The sequence below is a fragment of the Hypanus sabinus genome, chromosome 4 (assembly GCF_030144855.1).
Source record: "Hypanus sabinus isolate sHypSab1 chromosome 4, sHypSab1.hap1, whole genome shotgun sequence".
In the NCBI taxonomy this organism is placed as follows: Eukaryota; Metazoa; Chordata; class Chondrichthyes; order Myliobatiformes; family Dasyatidae; genus Hypanus; species Hypanus sabinus.
Genome location: NC_082709.1, coordinates 22,167,058 through 22,191,823, shown reverse-complemented (window position 1 = coordinate 22,191,823; position 24,766 = coordinate 22,167,058). Strand labels below are relative to the sequence as shown.

The window sequence follows — 24,766 nt, the reverse complement described above, 5'->3', positions numbered from 1 at the left end:
TATTTGATTATGAGTTCGCTTTATCAAGAGACTTACAAGAGGCAAAACACAAAAATACAACTGCAGATGCTGTGGATCAAAGAATACGTACACAATGCTGGAAGAACTCAGCAGGCCAGGCAGCATCCATGAGAAGAGAGTAGCCAACGTTGGGTCTCGGCCCGAAATGTTGGCTACTCTCTTCTCACGGATGCTGCCTGGCCTGCTGAGTTCTTCCAGCGTTGTGTACGTATTACAAGAGGCAATTTGTTCCTTCTGGGTTTCAACAAATCAGAGGCTGTTTCATAAATATGTTTATAATGAAACAAAGGGCTGTTTTGTTGTCTTAGGGGACCCAGGGGAAAGTAATAGGCAGGTGAGAAGAAGTAAAAGGATAGAGTGGGGAATAGAGGAAGGGGAGGGGCATGGAAATTGTTTACCGGAAGGAGAAATCAATATTCATGCTCTCAGGTTGGAGGCCACCCTGACAGAATATAAGGTGTTGCTCATAAGGTGGCCTCATCATGGCAAAAGAGGAGGTCATGTTAGAACGGGAATGGGAATCAGAATTAAAATGGTGTGGAGCTGCTCGATGAAGCAGTCCCCCAATTTACGACAGGTCTCACCAGTGTAGAGGAGGCCGCATTGGGAGCACCAGACACAATAGATGACCCTAGGAGGTTTGCCTCACCTGGATGGACTGTCTGGGGCCCTGAATGGAGGTGTATGGGCAGAGATAGTATTTAGGCTGCTTCCTCCTTCCTTCTCAGCCCTGAAGACGGGTCTGGCCCGAAACGGTGACTGTCTATTCATTTCCATTGACGCTGCCTGACCTGCTGAGTTCCTCCAGCATTTTGTGTGAGCTGCTCTGGGCTTCTAGCATCTGCAGATTTTCTTGTGTTTATTAAAAACAAAGTTCAGCAGATCAATGGTGAGAACCTAACGCTTCGGTAGTGGATCCTTCATTAAAATGAAAGATTATTTCAGATCAAAAAGTGATGGGCAATGAGAAAAGGAACATGCAAGCACTTAAAGAATATATTATGAAATACTTAAATGGATTACATCAAATGGTTGTAATATTGGTAACCGCATTGAAGTTTGTTTATAAAATCTGCTTCCACATTAGATAGAGATTTCTGAAACAGTTTCCAGAATGTTTATGTTAATGCACTTTTTCTGCTCATAACCATTGAATTTATTTCAAGGAATTTATTAAAGGAAATTGTTTTAGTGTAAAGAACAACACGCACCAGTAACTTGTGTTTGTAAACATATTTGCTATGTCCTGAGGAATCCTTGATCTCTTTACTGAAAACCAAGGCTAGTTCAAAGAGGAATAAGTGTCGTTCCCGTCCTTTCCGAATGAGTGACTTGGGGTCCCACACTTGGAAGGTGTCCTGAAGGATCAGCTCACCCTGAACATCGAAGTTTTCATCAAATCCTGGGTATAGATGAAACATAAGTATCATTGCACATAAAAGTCAACATTTACAAATGATTTCTGTGAAGCTTTCATAATGAATATTAACTTCTGAAATGTACTGCCTAAGATTGTGGTTGAAGCAGCAATTTATATATTTGAACAAACACAGAACACAGTGGACTACAGATCAAGTTTTAGAAAATGGGATTAGTATAGATAGATTGAAGATACAAGGTGGAGATATGTTTCTAGCAAAGGAGGTGTAAGGCACTCTTTCCTTCAGCTTGCTTGCAGGTCACCCTTGGGCAAAGAGTAGCACCTACTTAGCCCCCCTGATCAGGGTCACGTGCAGCCATGGGAGGAGGTAGAGGATGGTCGTATGAGCAGCTGGTGCACATCACAAGTTCTGGTTATGAAACCACTGACACCGGGCAGACAAACTCTGAGGAGTATTGATAATGTCTGGGGTCACCCGTCTTGTAAAGAAACTGCCCAGAAGAAGGCAATGACAATCCACTTCTGTTGAAACATTTGCCAAGAACAATCAAGGTCACATGGTCACCATGATCACCTATGTAATATGACTTGGCACATGACAATAATGATAAATATGTTGGCATGATTCACCTATTACACAGATGTGTGTGTGTGTGTGTGCAAGTGTATGCATGTAAGTGTGTGTGTGCTTGTAAGTGTGTGTGTGTGTGTGTGTGTGTGTGTGTGCATGTGTCTGTGTGTGTGCGCATCACAGAAAAATGACTTCTTGTTCAAATAGCTTTTGAAAAGACAAATTAGAATCTTTAAGAACATCCATATTAAGATAATCTGTCAGGAGTTTGTCATGCTATATACTACTGATAGCGCATTTGTTTAATTCAATGAGCAGCTGAATTATGCACTTGGGAAAGATTTGCATATAGTTTTCCCACCAGTGATGTTCTAGCTGTCTCTGTGGGGATGTCATAAGGCCATTCTACTTTGGTTAACGTTTCCACTCCCAATTGCTATCCAGTGTCACTTGTGCAAATTGGATCAGACACTGCTGCAGCAGTTTAAAACACAACTATAACTTTTTAAATTTCCATATACTGTAATGGAATTGCTATTTAGGAGAGGGGTGGAACAAACCCAGGTTTTAGGAAATGAAGGAGAGGAACGAAACCAAGTAGAAAAAGCAAGAAATGATATTGCTGGGAATGATAAAAAGAGTAGGAGAAAATCTTGCATCACCACTGGTTTCGAACTGCAGAAGGAAAAGTCTGGTTAATATTTAAAGGGCAGACACTTAATAGTCTTTGAAAATACAAGTGTTGATGGAAATGCTATGACTATGACTATTTATCCTTTCATTCTAAGGTCAATGTGCCCTTTCAATCTTAACTGAAAATGAGTTGCCAAGGGATGTTTTTATAATGTCGACCAGGCAGCTGTGACGCAACTCCTCTACTCTCACCGATTCTATTCTCCGGCCAAAAAGGAGCAGAATGATTCTAATTAGTGAATTATAATCCTATGATAGGTTCGTCTGGGTAGAAACTGAACCAGTTTATATCCTCTGTATTTGTACATTCAATCAATATCAAGATGATCATGGATTTGTTGTTATCTCTTGATAAAAAGGAAACTTACTAGAAAAAGGGTAAAATGTAAGAAACCTATTGATAATATTTGAGCTACATTTTATATTTTGCTTTGAGCTCAGCACTTAGGTGATGAAATAAATGCTGGTCACCATGTGTTTGAAATGAACATTTCGGAAAGCTGCAGTGTCATGACAAACAGCAATTCAAAGTTATCTCATGCCAACAAAAACAAAATCAACTACTTTCACCCGCATGATAGTTTTCAACATTACTGATTGTGATAGGAACCAGTTAAAATGATCCTGGTATGTTACATAAAAAGTAGCTGCCTGAATTTGGATAGATATTTTCAGAATAATGTTTTATTTTATAGTCATCACGCATAATTCTAAATCCCAGCAGCAATCAGAGAATTATTTTAAACTTTAAAAATGTTTTTCATGAACAAAAATGTTTGTCATATGTTAATATATTGCCAAGTTGTCGTCTCCAAATTGACTTGAATAAGCATATTTTCTGCAAAGAAAATTAATCCTGAATGAAGATTGACAGTAAGATTAATTGAAAGTTTGGGTTTGTGAAGTATTGGTTTAATCCTGGGTGTCATAAGACCAGGAATTAGTTAAATAGAAAAACAGCAGCCAAAGTGTGACAGATTTGAAATGTTGTCAATGCAACATACAGTATGGCTGCATCTTAAGATCTGCTGAAACAGAGATAGAACAGGGATTGAAGCAGTGACCAATCCTCTTTGAGGGGAACAGTTTAAGTGTTTTGCAGAGACTTTGCCACATATAGAACTGTGCAAAAGTCTGTGGCACCCTAGATTTCAGAAGGTAGGGTCTCCACAGAGGCCTGATCTGATCATCCAGGCTGCCTGGGACCACCTGGAGAGATAGAAGCAAGCAAAACAGCCAAAGTCTGCAGAAGAACTGTGGTAAGTTCACCAAGATGTTTGGGACAACCTACCAGCTGATTTTCTTATAAAACTGCATGACAGCTTACCTAAGAGAACTGATGGAGTTTTAAAGGCAAAGGGTAGTCACATCAAATATTGATTAGATTTATTTTTTTACTGTTTACTGTTCTTTGTAGTAATACTTTAGTATTTAGAAACTTTTCATTTCATTATCTTAGAAAGCATCTTCAGTTTACAGAATTGTTATACATGTGTCTAAGACTTTTACAGGACTGTATATTTACATATCTAAATGCATATTGTTTATGTCATTTTTAGAGTATATTCCAACATTTTAGTCATTGGTAAAAACATGTTGTTATATATTTCAGTTTTTAGATAGATGAGTGTCTTAATGTTGCTATCATAAAGATTAACTGGAAGAACATTTAATTACAATTGTTAGTTGAAATGTGAAGTCATTAAGCACCTCACCTGGTGCCTCATTAATTTTACTCAAACTTCCAAGGATATTAATCAAAGTCATTTGCTTCAACTTGCCCTATTAATGAAATACAATAATAAATCATGTTCAGAATTAAAGGTAGCTACTGTATTTAACAAAACATGATTCTCTTTATTGCACCAATGAAATTTTGATTAACGTGTACCATGCAATTCTGAACATGCAGTGAAACCAGAGGTGGAGACTACCTCCAGTTAAGTGGATAAGCCTGATAGCTTATATCAAGACTATGGCTCAAACCAAAATCATATTACTGCGGTAGATGGGCTATAAAATTACAAGATAATTTGCTGACCTGAAGAAAGAACACAAGTCAAAAGGCTCTGCATAAATACAAATTGTTAATGGTAACCAAGTATGTAATGTGCCTCAGTTGTTTGGGAACTAGTACAAAGTCTTTGATTTTTTTTTTACCTTCCAACATGCTGACATGCATTGCATCATTAGCTTTCTTGGGTACGCTTAGCATTACTTCGAGACCATCTTTTAATTCCCCTTTGCCTTCTTCACAGCAGGTTAAAAGTTCCTATTGACAGAAATATTAGAAAGCTACAAATCAAATTAAAAACAATTCAGCATTTAATGACTTCATATCCAAAACAGTCCCTTCACATTCAATTCATTCCAAGTAATTACATTACAAATGTTTCAATAAACTTAACCAAAATCAGTAAACTCCTAAACATTACAGAGGAAAATGAGTTAATACTTAGCAGTCAAGTTTATTTTTAAAATTTATGTGAAAGGCGCAGTACATCAGTTCTCATTTACTGCTTATCCCAGATTATAACATGAATTGGGAATGGACAGTAATTATTGAATCCTATGTCCTGCAAGAATGTACATCTTTTCCATTTCCAGTTTAATTTATTCATTGAGATACAACACAGAAAATGTGTTCTGGCCTTTCAAGCCACGCTGCGCAGCAACCCTGATTTAACTCTGGGAAGGAAACCAGGGCACCTGGAGAAAACCCATGGGGTCACAGGAGGAATGTACAAAGTCCCTATAGGCAGTGACGGGAATTGATCCTGGGTTGTTAGTACTGTAAAGCATTGTGCTACCCTGCCAGAGTTGGGGTTCCCCTACACTTTAGTCAATTTCTTTCCAGGCTGCACTGAACTTTGGTATTTTTCTTGTTCTCTTGGAAGTTAAGTCTATTTTCCTATGACTTCCATCGAGACCCTGGTTATTGAAACTATATGAAACTGACAAACAACCGATGTTCAAGACAGCCTGTGGAAATACAAAATTAATAATAATAAATAAACAATGCTGTCAACACGAGTTGTAGAACCCTTGAATGTGAATCCATTGGTTGTGGAATCAAGTTGGAACTGAGATGAGTGATTCAGGAGCTTGATGATTGAAGAATAGTAACTGTTCCTGAGCCTGGTGATGTGGGACCTAAGGCCTCTGTACCTTCTTCCTGATGGCAGCAGGGAGAAGAGAGCATGGCCTGAATGGTGGGGGTCCTTGATGATGGATGCTGCTTTCTTGTGGTAGCGCTCTTTGTAGATGACCCCACCGGCAGGGAATGCTTTTCCTGTGATTGACTGGGATGATTCCACAACTTTTTGTAGGCTTTTCTGTTCTTGGGCATTGTTGTTTCTACACCAAGCCATGATGCAAGCAGTCAGGATACTCTCCACTGTGCATCTACAGAAGTTTGTTAAAGACTTAGATGCCATGCCAAATCTGCACAAACTCCTAAGAAAGTAGAGGCATTGCTGTGCCTTCTTTCTAATGGCAGATGGAGTTCAACCCAGATAAATGTGAGGTGGTTCATTTTGGTAGGTCAAATATGATGGCACAATATAGTATTAATGGTAAGACTCATAGCAGTGTAGAGGATCAGAGGGATCTTGGGGTCCGAGTCCATAGGACACTCAAAGCTGCTATGCAGGTTGACTGTGTGGTTAAGAAGGCACACGGTGCATTAGCCTTTGTCAATCGTAGGATTGAGTTTAAGAGCCAAGACGTAATGTTGCAGCTATACAGGACCCTGGTCAGACCCCACTTGGAGTACTGTGCTCAATTCTGATTGTTTCACTACAGGAAGGATGTGGAAACCATAGAAAGGGTGCAGAGGAGATTTACAAGGATGTTGCCTGGATTGGGGAGCATGCCTTATGAGAATAGGTTGAGTGAACTCGGCCTTTTCTCCTTGAAGCAACGGAGGATGAGATGTGACCTGACAGAGGTGTACAAGATGATGAGAGGCATTGACTGTGTGGATAGTCAGAGGCTTTTTCCCAGGGCTGAAATGGCTAGCAGGAGAGGGCATAGTTTTAAGGTGCTTGGAAGTAGGTACAGGTCAGGGGTAAGTTTTTTACGCAGAGAGTGGTGAGAGCGTGGAATGGGCTGCCGGCAACGGTGGTGGAGGCGGAAACGATAGGGTCTTTTAAGAGACTCCTGGATGGGTACATGGAACTTAGAAAAATTGAGGGCTATAGATAAACCTAGTAATTTCTAAGGTAGGGACATGTTCGGCACAACTTTGTGGGCCGAAGGGCCTGTATTGTGCTGTAGGTTTTCTATGTTTCTACGTTTCTACATACATGCTGGACCCAAGACATATACTCTGGTATGATAATGCTAAGCATTTTAAATTACTGAAGCTCTCTGTTATACTTTGTAACTCCAAATCGTAAAACTAATTGAAAGAAAAATATGGAGCTGGGGATAACTCGTGTATGTTTGATTGTTACTTTTAGTGAGGTGCACACATATGATGCGGTGACATAATGACGTATGCCATTCACATACTTTTACATACAAATCGTAATAGATTACGTAAACAACAGAGAATGCTTAATCAAACAATTGCAATGCTCTCCACCTGCAATCCCCTAATGAGGACTGACTCATGGAACTTTGATTCCTTCTTCCTGTAATCAGTAATCAGCTCTTTGGTTTTGCTGACATTGAGGAAGAGGTTGTTGAAGTGTCAGTGGCATTATTAAAGTCTTAAAGTTATTTCAGAACATTGTCAGTTTGGTACATGGATAGGCTGAAAAGACAGGGAGAGCAGGATGCCATACAATACTAAATAAAAGCACAAAACAGGCTATGTAATGCCTAATAACATAGTGCAGCTGCACTGTGAGATCTGGATCTATAAAAATATACATTAAAAAAAATTTTAATACAGGAATGTCTTCAGCCTGAAACGTCAACTGTACTTTTTTTCCATAGTTGCTTCCTGGCTTGCTGAGTTCCTCCTGCATTTTGTGTATATTGCTTGGATTTTCAGCATCTGCACATTTTCTCTTGTTTCTGGTGACTTTGAGAGTTAGAGCTTGAGGGAAACATAGAGAACTTTTCATACCTTCAGTAGGAGCTGGTACTTTGTGATTCTTTGAACAGGTTTAATCAGGTAGGATGAGATTGAATTGGCCAGACCGTGTCTTTGTTGAATTTCCTGCAAAGAATATATTAAAGACTAGAATGACTCCAAATATTAAATTTAAGTTGCTGAACAAATGTATCAATTTGTTATATAAAATATGCTTTTTTTTGAACTCAAGCAAACAATCAAAGGGAGACTGTGGCCAAGAAGTACATTGTTAAGTTGTATGCAATGGAATTAACCTAAAACCAACCATGAAATACACTTCTGGAAATTGCGTGTTCAGTATACAACCATCCTTTTACAGATGCCGATCAACACATTAATTGGAATGCAATGCAATTTTCTGATATAAACATGTAAGTTATGAATGGTCCAATCACCTGTGAAATATTAGGCTTCACGCACTGTGTATAAACCTGCTCTTGTGTTTCTTCAAGGGCTTGCATCTACCAGGGCAGCAGCTGAATGGCTGACAGTGAAAAGTCCCTTTATTCTTTCAGGATGATTTCAGAATCATCTTTATTTAAGGGAAGCTTCTTTTCATTTTCTCTTGTTTATACTGACGGTCCCAACCACCACCATCCTCAACCCAGTTGTGTACCTCCAAAGGAAAGATGGCTGCCTGAAGCACGCATTGTCTTTGGCCACTTCTTTCCCATATTGGAAAACCTGCCTAAAGTGACCCATAATTTAAGGTCTTGCTTTGTGCATGTTAACTTGAACTAGGCTCACTTTCCCTACCCTCTGCACTCAGAGGGTATGAATGTGTGAAACAATCTGCCAGAGCAAGTGGTGGATGTAATTCGGATATCAGCTCTTAAGAGAAGGTGAATAGGTACAAGGATGGGAGGGGTATGGAGAGCAATGGTCCAGGTTCAGGACTAGGCAGTTTAAATTGTTCAGCACAGACTAGATGGGCCAAACGGCTTGTTTCCGTGCTGTAGTTTTCTATGACTCTAGGCCTGAAAATCCCAGTTCCTATGCGTACAGTGCATGCAGGTTTGCACTTATTCAATGTGACAATTTCACACATCAGAGAATTTATAGGCCAGAAGCTTTAAAATCAGTAAAGCTTTATTAAAGAGTCAAAATATAAACTTTTTTTCTCTGACTGTTAATTTTAAAGGTAGCATTTATTTTTTTTAAACTAAAACAATAAATACATTACCAGATTTCAACAGTTGTAAAATCACTGTCACAGATAAAGTACCTGGTCTCAGCATTTTACAATTAATATCATTAACTTGGATGAAAGGATCATGCTTAATATATCTGGTTTGCAGATAATCTAGTGCTAAGTGGTAGTATGAGTTCTGCTGTCGATGCAAAGAAACTTCAGGGGATATATAAAATGTAACATGTCTTTTTCATGGAGACAGACTGGTATCAAATGAAAATAATTGAGACAATTGAAATACATCCAAAATAAAACACATTACAAATTGCATGGAAATTTTAGCTTTTTATTTTGTTTCCTAAAATGGACAAAATGCTTCAGGTGACACTTCCACAGAGCAAACACTTTGTGAATTAACTTCAATGTGCGGGAATATTTTTAAACTTTAGTATTTCTGATAAATGGGAAGGGGATTGAAGCAGAAATTGCAGAAACAGTTAAGTACAAGAATTGGCAAAATCTTATAAAATGCAAACACAAATGCTTAACTTTTCACTTTATTTTCACTTGAACTGAAACAAGAAAAGTGATTCAAAACTGTGAAGTTCTACCATGTATGTGCTGAGAGGGAGCTATCTTATGAACATTCATAAACATTTCTGCATTTTGAATTCTTAATAGATGTTTGAATAAAATCTTTCTTAGATAATACATGATAATTAAAACATAAATGACCATTGACTTCACTATTTAACCTTTTGCAGAATATTTAACTCCACAAGATTTATCTTTTTTATTTGCAAACAAATACAAGAGCAGACAGTACATCTACTTACATCAAAAAATGTCCCTGCATGCTCTAAAATCAACTGGCTGGAGTCAGGTTTATTTTTGCAGTATGTGACATACATTTGGAATTTGTCTGCCTGTGCAGAGAGAAAACAAACAATAAGTTAGATCCCAGTAAGAAAAAAAAATATAACAGTAAGGCTTTTGTAGTTTCTGTGTTGCGAGAAAGACAAATCAATTTAACTTTTACTTAATTTGCCCATCACTGGCTACAAATGTGATTCATTTAAATCCTGCTAATTTGTGAAAGTTGCAATCATCGTGTGATTGCCAAAGCATCATCACTCAATAGCAATCCTAAAGTTTTACTTGTTTCTGGACCTAGGCCAATGTCAAGTAATGATAATTTCAAAAAAATAGAACAACTTAAAGATAAGCGCAAGATGCAATCTGCAAAATTATTAGAATCCCATTCTATTTATCAGACCTGGACTTTCAAATGGTCTATTGTGAATTTGTACTGTCATTGAAATCAAACAACTTTTTTTTTCTATTTTAAGGCATCTGACAACAGAAGCAAGGCATCCTATGAAAGCAATCTCTATTTCTTTTGGCATTTCAGCATAATTTATGAAAAACGGTATTGGCCACTAATTTTCATAAATGGAGACCAAATGCTTGTTGTTAATTTGTTACCATTGATGAACAATAGTCTCAAATGTCTGAACCTCCTGGAAGCATCTGAAAGCTTTTATATTAAAAAAACAATATTTGTAGAAATCCTATGGTTGAGACAAAAATAATCATCCATATGAATTATATGAGCTGAATGTCTTTGAACCACTTCTGGAGTCTTCTAATCAGTGAAATTGAAATCAGAGTTAACACTACATTCCTTCAAATGTCAAAAGCTGCCTGAGATAAATTAACTTGTATTTTTGATGACGAGGCAAAAATGTATCACTCACCCACGTGACAAAACAATGGCCTACGTCTTCTGGCAACTGTTCATACTTCTCCAGTTCTTTCAGAAAGGTACTGAAATAAATACACAGTATGAATTATATACATAGTATATTGCTGCATTGCTCTGTTGTTCTGCTTCTGTCCTGTTTGTTTATAATTTTAGAGTACTAACGTATCTTGTCGGTGTGACTATTGTACAAAAGATTTATCAGGCCCTCCACTGGTCGAGGTCGGCCATGGATGTTGGGTCCTAGGTTTCTTCATGATACGAAAGCCAGGATAGTAGGCTATGGAGAGCAAGCCATTGCCCATGCAGCCATCTCCCCCTCTCCGTGCAGCTGACAAACCCAAAGGAATGGCAGAGACCGGTACAGTTTGCACCAGCAGTGTCATAGGAATTGACGGTCAAGGTCTTAGTGAGTCCAGCACTGGATTCTTCCCTCAGAGTTTACTTGGGAAGCCTTGCCCATGAATGGGTGTAGCCGTAAGGCAGTGGAGGTTTGAGATCAGAGTTTTCCTTCTTCTAGATGAGCTGCCAAACTTGGCTGCCCAAAGTGATTGGTTTTAAGGTGCCAGTAATTCGCCTTTGCCCCTTCTCCTGTCAATAGAAACAGTTCTGCCAGACTTAGTAGCTAAGCCACAAATGAAGGCCAAGAGTTGGACTTAGGTGTTCGAAACAATTTGAAATGTAGGCCATTGGAAGCATTTAATAGGCAGTAGGAGCTTATTCCCACTACCTCCCCAGCTCTGATGACCTCAAGGAACCAAAAGATCTTTAAACCTTGATTAATTGGCATTTTCAAGAAGCCAGTTTATTGGAACTGAAAGGGAGTTTCCAAGGTTATCACACAACCTTTAAGCACAAATCTTATTATGAATTGCAAGAGAAATTGGATCAAGCAGATTAGCTTTTATGTAAACTTGGAAACAGCAATACTACTTATAAGTTTAAAAATTACTTCTCTGTAAATGGAAACACATGTCCCTAAAGTAGATTACATTGTGCCTATTTTATCAGAATAATTCTGGCATTAAAGGCCTCAGCATAATACATCTCCTCACACAGCACTTGTCATGTTCAGCTTTCTATATTGACCAAGATTTTTCCACAGGCATCCCATGGATAAATCTGTTTTTATTTGGTTTTAAATCCATTGCATATATAAACTGGGTGCTTAATGCTTGTTTTAGGTGTCTTTGTGATTTAACCAACACTGGATGACAGTTTCTCTAAGCACTGAGCAACTAAATCAGTTATCTTTAAGAACACCACTGGAGCCTGTCTTCTGAAAGGTAAATTTAAAAGGATTTCATTTGCATGATTGTGAAGCAACAAAATACAAATTTGCTCCATTGTCACTATATTATAAAGTTATGACTCCAAAGTTCTTTCCCACCACCAACAACAATTCCTATTGAACTGCTGTGTGGCCTTTCAGATTATTTTGATTATTATTTCCCATCATCCACCTGGCCCTGAAAGCACTGGGATTGGTCTTTGCACGCTAGAACTATGCCAAATAAAGTAATGGACTTATTTCCCTGGCCATGTCATGGACACTCCTAAGGGTGGCTTTCAGACATAGATCCCACACTACCAGATTTAGGAACTGTTATTATCCTACAGCCATCCATGCTCCTGAACTGGCATGGATAACTTTACTCACCAAAACTCTGAATGATTCTATGACCTACAGATCCACTTCCAAGGATTCTTTATAGCTCATGTTCTCAGTGTCGTTTTTTACATGCACAATTTGTCTTCTTTTACACATTGATTGCCAGTTTTTGTTTACCTATAGTTTTTCGTATGATATCTCTTTATTTCCCTGTAAATGTTTGCAAGAAACTGAATCTCCAGATAGTATAAGAATATTAAAGATTCTGCACAGTTGGGCTGGAAAGTTTGTGAACCTTGTAAAATTTTCTCTATTTCTTCATAAATATGATGTAAAACTGTGATCAGATCTTCACTCCAGTTCTAAAACTAGATAAAGAGAACCCTATAAAATAAATAACATGAAAACATTATACTTGTTCATTTATTTATTGAGAAAAATTATCCAATATTACATGTACTGTTGGAAAAATAGGTGAACCTTTGCTTTCAGGAACTGCTGTTATCCCCTTGTACAGTAATTACTTCAACACGACGTTTCTGGTAACCGTTGATCAGTCCTGCACATTGGCTTGGAGGAATTTTAGGCCATTTCTCCTTACAAAACTGCTTCAAATCTGGGATGTTGGTGGACTTCCTTGAATGAACTTCTTGCTTCAGGTCCTTCCATAACATTTCTATAGATCAAGGTCAGGAGTTTGACTCGGCCATTCTAAAACTCATTTTTTTTTCCTTTTAAACCATTCTGTTGTTGATTTATTTTGTCTTTTGGATCATTGTCTTGTTGCATTATTCAACTTCTATTAAGGTGATGGACTGTTAACCTGACACTCTCCTGTAAAATGTCTTGATACAATTTTGACTTCATTGTTCCCTCAATGATTGCAAGAGCTCCAGGCCCTGAGGCAGCTAAGCATCCCCAAACCATGATGCTCCTTCCAACATGCTTCACAATTGGGATGAGGTTTCTGTGTTGGTGTGCAGTTCCCTTTTCCCTCCAAACATAGTGGTACGCATTTCTGCCTAAAAGTTAAATTTTTGCCTCATCTGTCCACAGAACATTGTTCCAGAAATATAGAACATCCATGTGGTCTTCTGTAAAGTTGAGATGTGCAGCAATATTTTTTTGTTGAAGAGCAGTGGTTTCCTCCGTGGTGTCCTTCCATGAACACTACTCTTGTTCAGTGTTTTTGTTATAGTGGACACATGAACTGACACTTTAGCAAGTTCTAGAGATTTCTGCTGGTCTTTCGCTGTACCCTTGGTTCTTTTTCACCTCCTTCAGCATTGCACATTGTGCTTTTGGGGTGATCTTGGCAGCACATCCACTCCTGGGGAGAGTAGCAACAGGACTGAGCTTCCTCCATTTGTAGACAATTTCTCTTATTGTGGACTGATGAAGACTCAGGTCTTTGGAAATGCTTTTGTAGCCGTTTCTAGCTTCATGCATCTCTAAACTTCTTCTAAGGGGCTCTGAAAGTTGTTTTGATTGAGGCATGGTGAACATAAACAGATCTTTCTTGAGAAGAACAGGCTCTGTCAGTAACCTGACTTTGTCTGTTTTATGGGCAGGGCACCTCTACAACCCACGCCTACAATCTCATCTCATTGATTGGAATACCTGACTCCAAAAAGCTTTTGTAGAAAGCATTACCCCAGAGGTTCACCTACTTTTTCCAACAAATATGTATAATATTGGAGCATTTTTCTCAATAAATAAATGAACAAGTATAATTTTTTCTGCTATTTATTTAATTAGGTTCTCTTTATCTAGTTTTAGGACTTACGTAAAGATCTGATCAAATTTAGGCTATATTTATGCAGAAATAGAGAAAATTCTACAGGGTTCATATCATTTTCAGTGGGGTTCTTGTTGCTATGATTTACTGGGATTACTTTCATGAGTCAAGGGACTGAGTATTGGTCAATTTCCATTCTCTCACTCGAAGTTATGAGGCTAATTACAGTGACTGTTCCATTACCCTGGTGAAAATCAGGTGACAAAGCAAAAAATGCCAGAGGAACTCAGCATGCCAAACAGCATCGATGGAATAAAGTACAGTCAACATTTCAGGTCGAGACATCAGCTGTACATTTTTCCACAGATGCTGCCTGACCTGCTGAGTTCCATCATTTTGTGTGTGTTGCTCAGATTTCCAGCATCTGCAGATTTTCCCTTGTTTGCAACAGAGCACAATTCAAGTTTGCATAGCCAAGCTTCTTTCAAGATAAATTTGCTAAGACTTGAGGCCAGTTCGGTGACTGTGGAATTTTCTGTGTTGTAAGTAGGCAGGTATATATGAACTTCTACCACAGAAGTGGAAGTAGATATATTTCTACAAGGCTAAGGATGTATCCTGCTCTGGGCTGGTTCTGGAATAAATGCTAAAGTTCAGCTCAGAAGAGTGATAGGGTGTTTGTTTAAAATATGTGGAAAATTTTAATGATTTCAAATATAGAAAGGAGCACAGAGTAACAGCAGACTAAACCATAGAGGTTAGCTCAAAGTTTGACTTTTTAGATGAGTCACAGAAATAGCTGACACCGAATATTTCTTCCAAACAAACTCCCTTTTTAACTGACCTACTAGGGAGGCATACATTTGAAAAACAAAACATAGATACTGGGAATGAAAAACTCAGCAATTTGGTCTGCTTCTGTGGAAATGGCAACAGCTTGGGGTCTGTGACATCCAATTCTGAAAAAGGGTTGCAGACTCAGAATTTTCCAGCATTTTCTGTGTTGTAAGCAGGCAGGAATATATGAACTTCTACCACAGAAGTGGAAGTAGATGTATTTCTATAAGGCTAAGGATGTATCCTGCTCTGGGCTTCATGTCAATGGGCTTCGTGATGTTTACTTGGCTCTGCGCTGAACTGAGGCTGAGCCTGAGGCCTGTTCTGGGCTTCATGTCTATGGACTGACTTTCATTCTGAATGCTATTTGCTTACTTTTATTATTTGCACGAATTCTTTTTATCTATGTGCACTCTGGATGATTGATGGTCTTTTCTTTTTTTATGGGCACATTTGGGTTTCATTGTTTTATGGCTGCCCTCAAGAAGACAAACAGGTTGTATAATGTATACATATTTTGATAATAAAGGTACTTGGAATTTTGAACAGAAAAGCTCATATTGGTTATGGAATGGAACAATAAGAGTCGGACCATAAAGGTTCACATCAGCTGAATGGAAGAGCAATCTAACCAGTCGCAACTCTGCTCTCTCACCACAGCCCTGCAGGTCTTTCCTTTCAGACATTTATCCTAGTCTCTCTGAACCCTGTAACAGAACTTGTCTCCACTGTTAACTCTGAACATGAATTGTGACTCTAAGACTGATAATAATTGGGTATTTAAGATGGTGCCCAGCTGCCTGTGGTCGCCGTTGAGATTATGTTTCAGATTTTAAGTTTGTAAGCATGGTTTTGGGAACAGAGAAGGGAGTTAGGGATTAGTGACAGGGATGTGCAGGAGTGAGAGGTTAGGCCTCCAATCTATATTTGAAGGCCAGCAAAGTGGACAAAGGACATCCACAGTCTCAGCCTCTGTTCCATGCTTGAGGGTCAGTGACTTGGACATATAACAAAGGATATCCATAGGTGTTGGGCTGTCCCAGGTTTGTGGGTCTTGGATCGAGCAATGAGGCATGAGGGCAGGTTAGTCAGGGAACCTAGAGTTCGACCTGGGAGATTGGCTAGTCCGGGGATCGATCCTGAAGATTGAAGCCCAAAGATCGAACAGAAGTCTGGAATTTGAAGCCCAACAGCCAAAATCTATAGACTGGAGATTGAAGGCCTGGAAGACACATACGAGCTGCCTCCCAGCGCATCTCTATATGAGTTGGTTGTTAACACAAATGATGCACTTCATTGTGTTTTGATATACTGTTCTTGTGATAAATAAATTAGAATCTAAATTCACAAATCTGAATCTGACTCTGACTACTTGCTGTGTAGAAGATATTTATTTCTTGTGTCGCTGTTGGTCCTTTTATCTATTGCATTCATTCTATGTCCCACAGTCTTGGTCCAGCTGCCATTGGGAACTGCCAATTTCTATGTCCTCTCTCCCCTTCCAGATCTTAGGTGCATCCATCCTGTCCTCTTGCTTTTCCAATCAATTCATATAATTGGTATGTTTAGTAAATCTCTTCTTAAACTTCAGTGTATTCTCTCAAGGCTCAGGCCAAGAACTGCATAAAATATTGTGTCATATCTGTGAACAAGTCAATATCAGCTGGAGGAACCCATCTGTAGAGGGAAAGGAATTGTCAATGTTTCATGTCAAGACTCTGCTTCAAGATCCCAAATATCTGCAATTCCTTTGCCCCCACCAGCCCCACACCCCCTTTACCCACACTACAGCTGCTACTGAACCCACCAAACTCTTCCTGCAGTTTGATTTTTTTTTGGTCAAGATTTCAGCATCTCAGTCTTTTGTGTCTTTATTTACATCCTATTAATATTTCTATTACAACCTTTCCAATCTGCCATCGTACTTTCAATGAATTGTATACACTTCTTTGCAAAATTTAACACCTCACATTTCTCACATTAAATTTCACATGCCATCAATCCATTATTTCTACCAGCTTTAGGCCCTCCATTGGTTGAGGTACCATGGGTATTGTGTCCTAGCAGGCTATGTGATAGACAAGCCAGGGCAGTTCGATATGGAGCACAAGCTGTTGCTCACGTAACGGACTCCCCTTCTTCATACAGCTGACGGATCTAAAGGAACAGCAGAGACCGATACAGTTTAGCATCAGCAGTGTCTCAGGAGCAGCCAGTCAGTGTTGAACTCAACATAGGCTTGTCTTAGGGATTCCAGCTCTGGATTTTTCCTCGGGGTTTACTCCTGAAGCTTTCCCCATGAGTAGGTATAACTCCAAATTAGTGGAGGTTTGAGAGCAGAGTTTTCCATCTCCTTGATGAGCTGTCAAACATGGCTGACAAGCCCCATCTGCTCAGACATTTATTATTATCCTCCTCATGATTCACTACATCATATTTGGAAGCTATACCCTGTAACTAGGACAAAATCATTAATGTATATTAGGAAAAGCTGTGGTCCTAGCATCGGGTCCTGGAGCATCCACTGATAACTTCACCCCAGTCTGTAAAACACTCGTTTCCTGTTATTTAGAAAGATTTTTTGTCCTGCCATAATAGATCTTTTTATTCCATGTCCTTCAATCCTGATGGTAGGTATGTTACGCACTCTTACCAGAAGCTTGCACAAAGTAAAGATATATTATATAATTATAATTATAATACTTTATATATAAAATATATTTTTATCATGCCCTTGACTATTACTCATCACAAAACTCAATCAAGTTAGTCAGTCACAATTTGACATAAACAAATTCATTCTATCTTTCACTGTCCATACAATTGCTGATTTTGTCCTAATTTCACTCTAGTGTACAGTGAACCTGTCTTTCCATTCATCAGCAGGTTATTGGTTTAACAAACTCAATCAAGTATGAAAGCAACAAGAGACAACATCCTAAGCTCCACAGCATCCAACGCAAAGAAGTAGGGAGAGTTTTCTGTGAGCTATTGGTCAAGTCTGAATGGCTATTCAACACTTACTTGTTATGGAAGTCATAGATCTCCTGAATATTTCCAAATATAATATGTTCCTTATTAATAATACCCGGTGGGATTTCTTCCACTCCACTGGTCATTTCCCAGAAATAGCTCTGAAATGTAATAAGAAGAAATACAGATAAATATTTGCACACTTGATATTGTGAATTTACTTCAGATTATAGAATTCAGCATACACATGTTTGCATATGAGTGTCAGTGCAGTGCCTTTTGATAATGCTGGTTTTTTAAAAAAGATTCAGCTCATGTTCCCACTTAAATCAATTAGTTTCTTGCACATGTTGTTATCCCATTTAAACACTTTTTCAAAAATAACATCCAAAACCAAGTAGACTTTTACTCAGGTTGATTTTTTTTCATCATGAAATATGAATATTACAGAAATACAATTATACATTTATGATGCACCATTCTAAGTCTGGTTTCAACTCTTTGTGCAAATTCTACACAATATTTCACAAAATTTGCTGAAATGAGTGAGAAAGCTTGCACGGAGGTAGGAAAGATTTGGGGTTACACACACAAAATGCTGGTGGAACACAACTGGCCAGGCAGCATCTATAAGGAGAAGCACAGTTGACGTTTCGGGCCGAGACCCATCCTGCAAAGGGTCTCGGCCCGAAATGTCGACTGTGCTTCTCCTTATAGATGCTGCTTGGCCTGTTGTGTTCCACCAGCATTTTGTGTGTGTTGCTTGAATTTCCAGCATCTACGGATTTCCTCGTGTTTGCTTTTGAAAAAGATTTGGGTTTGTATGCTTTGATAATAAATGAATTTGAATCTTGGGATTAGCCTTCCTTACTAAATTCCATAGCTTCCACAGCTACACACACTGAAACATTAGTCAAGTTTATCTACTTCCCTTCTTAGGAGGTGTGGGAGCAAGAGAACAGCATAAGATGGATTAGCAATAAATTATTGAAAGGGTGATTCAACAAATTATTTCTTTGCGTTATTGTTCTCATTTTTAAATATTGGACTGAAGCAAACTGAGAAAGGAACCTGTGCAGGACCCCATACTGCTTTCTCAAGTTTGCTGCTGTTTTCTGGAATCATTTCACAAAGAAGCTGTTGCAAACATTAGTTATGTAGGGAAAGTACATTAAAGGTACAATAAATATGAACAACTAAGAGCTAAAGAATGATTAAATTCAGCTAGTTTTAAATCCATAACCTAGCACTGTATGATTTAAGTGATTTTGTCTCTGCCAATGCAAAGAAGGTCAAACTGCTGCCAATAAACTGGAATGATTCTGAGAGTGGAAAACTTTATTCTGTTTACACATGAGTAGTTCTAGGCAGTCATGCTGGAAACAATACATCTGCTTTATAGATTTATAGTTCTATTATTAGCACTTGCAACAGGTTAATGGTTTGAAGATTTTGATTCAGTATATCTTTTGAATCTTAATAACTACATTAGTGCATCTTTGAAAATACATTAGTTATTAGAGGTCAAAGAAGAAAATGTATAGATAAATTACAGAATTGGTTTAAGAGAAACAACACATTTGGATCCATTAGCTACATCCTCTCTGTATACATTAAATCATTTTAAATACTTTCATTTGGTTATCTTTCCACCTTCTTTTATCTACAGTCCTCAAAATATGGTTGAACCAAGGTTTCAGTCATTTTTAGCATTACCAGCCTACTTTTCAATTCTATCTCATTAGAAAGCAAGCTCATTACTTGTTTTTCTTGCTTTCTTTATAGATCTGCTAACTTGTAACATGAATTATAGTAATTGATGCATTTGTGACCCAAAATCAATATGCTGCTCCTTCCTTTTTGTGCGTGCATCTTCCATGCACTCTGTGATTGCTCTATTCTTGTGATAAACTGCTGCCTGTGGTTAATCTTAACTGCTAATTATTTCACTATTCTATGTTAATTAATGTGCTCATTTAATCTGTCTCAGTCCCTCACAGATTTAACTGTACCTCCTATCCCCTCCACCCAACGATCACCTGCAGATTTGAAAATTGTGTGAATAGCACTGATTCACTGAATCCAGAATTCTCCCTTGACTAAGTACAATATAGATTAGTGACGTAGAAGGATAGAATGCATCTATCTCTTCCGATGGCATGACAGTATCTGGGAAGGGTTGTGATGGGGTTATTAGATCTTTTCAACTGGATATACATGGGTTGAGTGAATAGACAAAACTTGGTGAATTGAGTTTAATACGGAAACTGTGAGGTTATGCACTTCCATAGGTGGGATGTGAAGTTAGTGAATGGAGAAAGATCGCAGGCGAGCAAAATACAGAGGTATTTTGGTGTTCTTGTACACAAAGGTTAGCAGGCAGGTGCTGCAAGTAATTAGGAAGGCAAATGACTTGTTGACTTTTATTCAAAGGGGGTTGTTGTTTAGAAACAGGGACCCATTGTTACAATTGTGCAGGATGCCGGTAAAGCCTCATCCAGAGTTTCCTTCCAGGTGAGGCAACATTTCACCTGCAAGTCTGCCGGGGTCGTCTATTGTGTCTGGTGTTCCCGGTGTGGTGCCCTCTGTATTGGTGAGACCTGTCGTAAATTGAGGGACCGCTTCAACGAACACCTCCGCTCCATCCGGCAAAAGCAGAACTTCCCAGTAGTCAAACATTTTAATTCTGATTCCCCTTCTCGTTCCAACATGTGGGTCCGTGGCCAAGATGAGGTCACCCTCAGGGTGGAGGAGCAATATCTGAAATTCTGTCTGGGTAGCAACCAACCTGATGGTATGAATATTAATTTCCTCTTCCAGTTAAAAAAAACCCTCCACATCCCTTCTTCTTTTGTTCCCCATTCTGGCTTTCCTACCTCTTCTCACCTCCCCCTGGATCCCCTTGTCCTTCCCTTTCTCCTGTGGTCCACTCTCCTCTCCTATCAGATTCCATCCTCTCCAGCCCTTTATCTTTCTAACCCACCTGGCTTCACTTGTCATCTTCCAGCTGTCCTCCTTCCCCTCCCCCCACCTTTTTATTCTGGTCTCTTTCCCTTTCCTTTTTAGTCCTGAAGAAGGGCCTTAGCCCGAAACATCGACTGTTTATTCATTTCAACATATGTTGCCTGATCTGCAGGATTCTTCCAGCATTTTGTGTGTGTTGCTCCAGAGTTTAGGTCTTCTTATTTACAAAACAAATTAATGGAATTGGATCAGTCCAAAAGAGATTTCCTAGACTAGATCCTGGGATGAGAAGATTGTCCGATCACAAGTACTAAAGAAATTAGTTCTATATTCTCTGGAATTCAGAATAATTAGGGGTGAACTTACTTAAATATAAAAGATCCCATATAGGATAGACATGGAGATCTTTCATTATTAGGATACTAAGTGCAAGATTTGGGGGCAGTCATTTAAAACATTAGAGTGTAAGAACTTCTTTAAGAGAGTGGTGAATCTCTGTAATTTCCTCTCTCAGAGTTGTGGAGTCTAGTTCATTAGGAGTAGTTAAAGAGGATACATTTTTGAAAGATCAGGAAATAATAGCTTTGGGAACTGGCACACAAGAAGAGATGAGGCACAGGCAGATCAACCATAATCACACTGAATAGCAGAGTAGGCTTGAAGGGTGGGTGTTTCCTTAGGCTTCCGTTGGTCAAGGTCGACCATGGACCATCCTAGCTGCCTAGATATGCAAGCCAGGGTAGTACAATATGGAGAGTAATCTGTTGCCCATGTAGCAAGAACCCCCTCTCCATGCAACTGATGAACCCAAAGGAACGGCAGAGATCGATACAGTTTGGTACCAGCAGCATCGCAGGAGTTGCCAGTCAGCATTGAACTCAGCAGTTACCCAGAGGCTTAGGGACTCCTGCTCTGGATGTTTCCCTCAGGGTTTACTCCAAAGCCTTCCCAATGAGTTGGTATAGCCACAAGGCAGCAGAAATTTGGGATCAGAATTTCCTTTCTCTCTGATGAGCTGCCAACCACAGTGGGTGAGACCCGTCGACCAGTTTTAAGGCTCCAATAATCCATGTTTGCCCATATCACATGCTCTTTCTTTGCCTTCCAAAGTCCCCTTGCATTTTTATTCTTCGATGAGTGTTTAGCTGTTTCTATGATTGTAGTAAAATATACTTCTCCTGTCCTGAAGAAGTGTCTTGGCCCAAAATACTGACTGTTTAGTCTTTTCCATATATATACATGACCTGCTGAGTTCCTTCAGCATTTTGTTGCTCTGGATTTCCAGAATCTACAAATTTTCTCGTGTTTATATTTTTCCTGTGCTCTGCAGAAAATTGTTTCAAATTATCTAATTGATATTCCAAATACTGTTACCCATTTTACCATTGCAATTTGCAAACAGAAATTCAGCCTTTGTCCAAGCTAGTAATCTAGTTTTTATCATTCTTATATTCTGTTCTATCATTACTTAAAATATATTATGGTCATTATTACCTAAATGAGAAAATCCTGCACATTGCAGCATTTTCAAATTGGTTAGGAGATCCAAAAAGCAAGGCACCCCTCACCTAAGTATTCATTTTTGCCTTGTGTCCGATGCACCATCAATAACTCACTCTGAGACATAAAAGCGAGGTATCGGCTTTTATTGACTGGAAGAAGGAACAAGCAGTGGTTGACCACCATACTACATCCTGGAGACTGAGAGGCCGGGCTCAGACCTCCATCACCTTTATACAGGGGTCTGTGGGAGGAGCCACAGGAGCAGTCAGCAGGGGGTGTGTCCAGACAGGTATATGTAGTTCACCACAGTGTCTCATTTTAAAATTGTGTTTAAAATCTCGAAGCAGGTAGTCACAGTAAAACTGACAGTTCCTTGGGAAGACGGGAAGATCGGATTGAGGAGGTGTTTGAATGTAAGAAAGCCAAAAACCAGGAGCTGGTAGACCAGTGCCAGAGACGGGGTGGAGGGCACGGTGTGAGCCTATTGAAGTGGGTTGTAGAGGTGTTTTTTGCCAGCTCACTGAACAGAACCTATTCTCTCCTTGCCATTACAGGGCTGCAAAGAAAAGAGCATCAGGACCATCACGGAGATTGCTGAGCCAACCTCCAGATGGCTATGGATCAAGAGGTGTGACCCGTGGACCAATGGTGCTGGGACACAAACCAGGCCCTGATCAACCCTGGCTGGATCTCCTGAGCGAGAGTGTCTGATGTTGAAAGATCTGAAACACCTGATGGCCCCATGTTACATCACTGAGGCCGAGTCCCAACGCATCCTAGGATGTATCATAGCATCTTAGCATCATCATAGATTTCTACTTCATCTGAAATTAAACCTAAAGAGTCTCTTTACTACATTATACCCTTCCAAAATCCAATTCAACCTATATTGTCAATTTTTCATTTCTATTAAGTGAAATTCAAAGTTTAAAAGATATATATTCATCACAGAATATGCACACATTATTTAGCTAGATAATTCAAATCAATTTGTGTAAAATATTTGGCCATTAGATCAAATATATACTTATGGCCTTTAAGAACAAAGTGAACAGCATACCTCAAGACACTCGTGCAAATCTCGAACGTATGCTTTTTCAGTCTGCAGGAGCTCAGCCATTATAAATCTGAAATGAAAGTGGGAAGAAAATTTTGTATGAAGTACAATAACAGTTTACACAATTAGACATTGAAACAAATCTTCATTTTAATCTAAAAATGACAAATTTTGTTAATGCTTTGGAAGATAGGAAAATTATTCCACATATTATCTGCACATTATTTTATTAACCTACACCAAAATTTTATATCAGGGCTATTTTAAAGCAATAATTTAAAAAGAAAATTGATTCATGGGAGATTTTCTATTTAGTGATATAAAAAATAACTTGGTTTGAACCACTTTTCAATGCTCGTGCAATTTTTACTGCAGCTTGGGCCCCAGATCAAATTCAAAGTAAATTCCAATTCTCATCCATTCCTTTTTCACAGAACAGAACAGAGTAACCAAGTCCAATTTGCTTCTGAACTTCTTTGTCACCACTAAGAACAAATATCTGCAAAGTTACTTTGCTCTGGCTGACTATCTTTACGATGAACTACTGCCGGTGTGTGGTGATAATAGAAAATTGCTGGTGCAAAACAGCACTTCTAAAGGTTAACTCTTTGCAGCTTTACACTGAGTAATTAACAATTGCAGTTAAATATTGCTCTATATATTCCCAAGGCTGTTTCATGGTGATCAACACTGGTATCTGCAGCAGCCATTTTGTACCCTCCAAGCTTCTTTAACAGTAATGTGATAAAAAATTCATTGAGTTGCTGTTGGTGATTTTGACCAGGTGAGGAATATTACAAATGGCATCAGTGAAACATATTACTTATTTCGAACAAGATGGATTTAAAATTTTATATACCCATTTGTAAGCACGTATGCAGTGCTTCAGTGTTCTATTCTATCTCAATGATGGAACTTGGAACCACAGAACATATCTCAAAACAATCATAAGTTAAGATTCTGAACATTGTTAATGCCAATTTCACTTTGCCAACCCTAAGTCTTCAAAATTGAATGATAATGCCACCACTAGGATGATTAAAATGAAAGTTGTTTTCTCTATGTTCCAAGCAGTGATGCAGCTTTCAACCTGAAACATTAACTCTGATTCCACCCCCCCCCCCCAGCTGCAGATGCTGCCTGACTAACTGAGTGTTTCCAGCATTCTCGGTTTTTATTTTAGATTTTTAGCATCTACTTTTTTTCCTCAACCATGTTTGAAGTGTATAATATATCACGCTCATCAATAATGCAGTCTCTGAAGTAAATGTGGTCTGAACTGAAAATGAAATCATCTTCAAAAGTATAGAATTGATTTATGAATACTGGAATAAACAGATAGAATGGGAGGAGTTGAAGAACTTTCATGAACCCTAAACAAAACCAAAAGCAAAATTATTTACTGGAAATACACAGTAGCTCAGGCAATATCTTTG

The 24,766-nt window shown here is 38.7% G+C and overlaps 1 protein-coding gene and 1 long non-coding RNA gene across 2 annotated transcripts in view; one reads left to right on the top strand and one right to left on the bottom strand.

The window, feature by feature from the left end:
- Positions 1 to 24,766, bottom strand: part of kalrna (kalirin RhoGEF kinase a) — a 705,069-nt gene that overhangs the window by 252,814 nt on the left and 427,489 nt on the right. Inside the window, exons 24-30 of the mRNA XM_059966562.1 lie at positions 23,334 to 23,400; positions 17,858 to 17,967; positions 10,642 to 10,711; positions 9,721 to 9,810; positions 7,744 to 7,836; positions 4,827 to 4,938; positions 1,233 to 1,423 (exon numbers count right to left, since the gene is read on the bottom strand). Coding sequence (XP_059822545.1) covers positions 1,233 to 1,423; positions 4,827 to 4,938; positions 7,744 to 7,836; positions 9,721 to 9,810; positions 10,642 to 10,711; positions 17,858 to 17,967; positions 23,334 to 23,400 — 733 coding nt within the window. The remainder of the gene's footprint in view (positions 1 to 1,232; positions 1,424 to 4,826; positions 4,939 to 7,743; positions 7,837 to 9,720; positions 9,811 to 10,641; positions 10,712 to 17,857; positions 17,968 to 23,333; positions 23,401 to 24,766) is intronic.
- Positions 3,185 to 23,564, top strand: LOC132392549 (uncharacterized). The gene is made up of 3 exons (XR_009511578.1): positions 3,185 to 3,925; positions 11,831 to 11,932; positions 22,828 to 23,564. It is a non-coding gene; the product is annotated as an uncharacterized LOC132392549 (long non-coding RNA).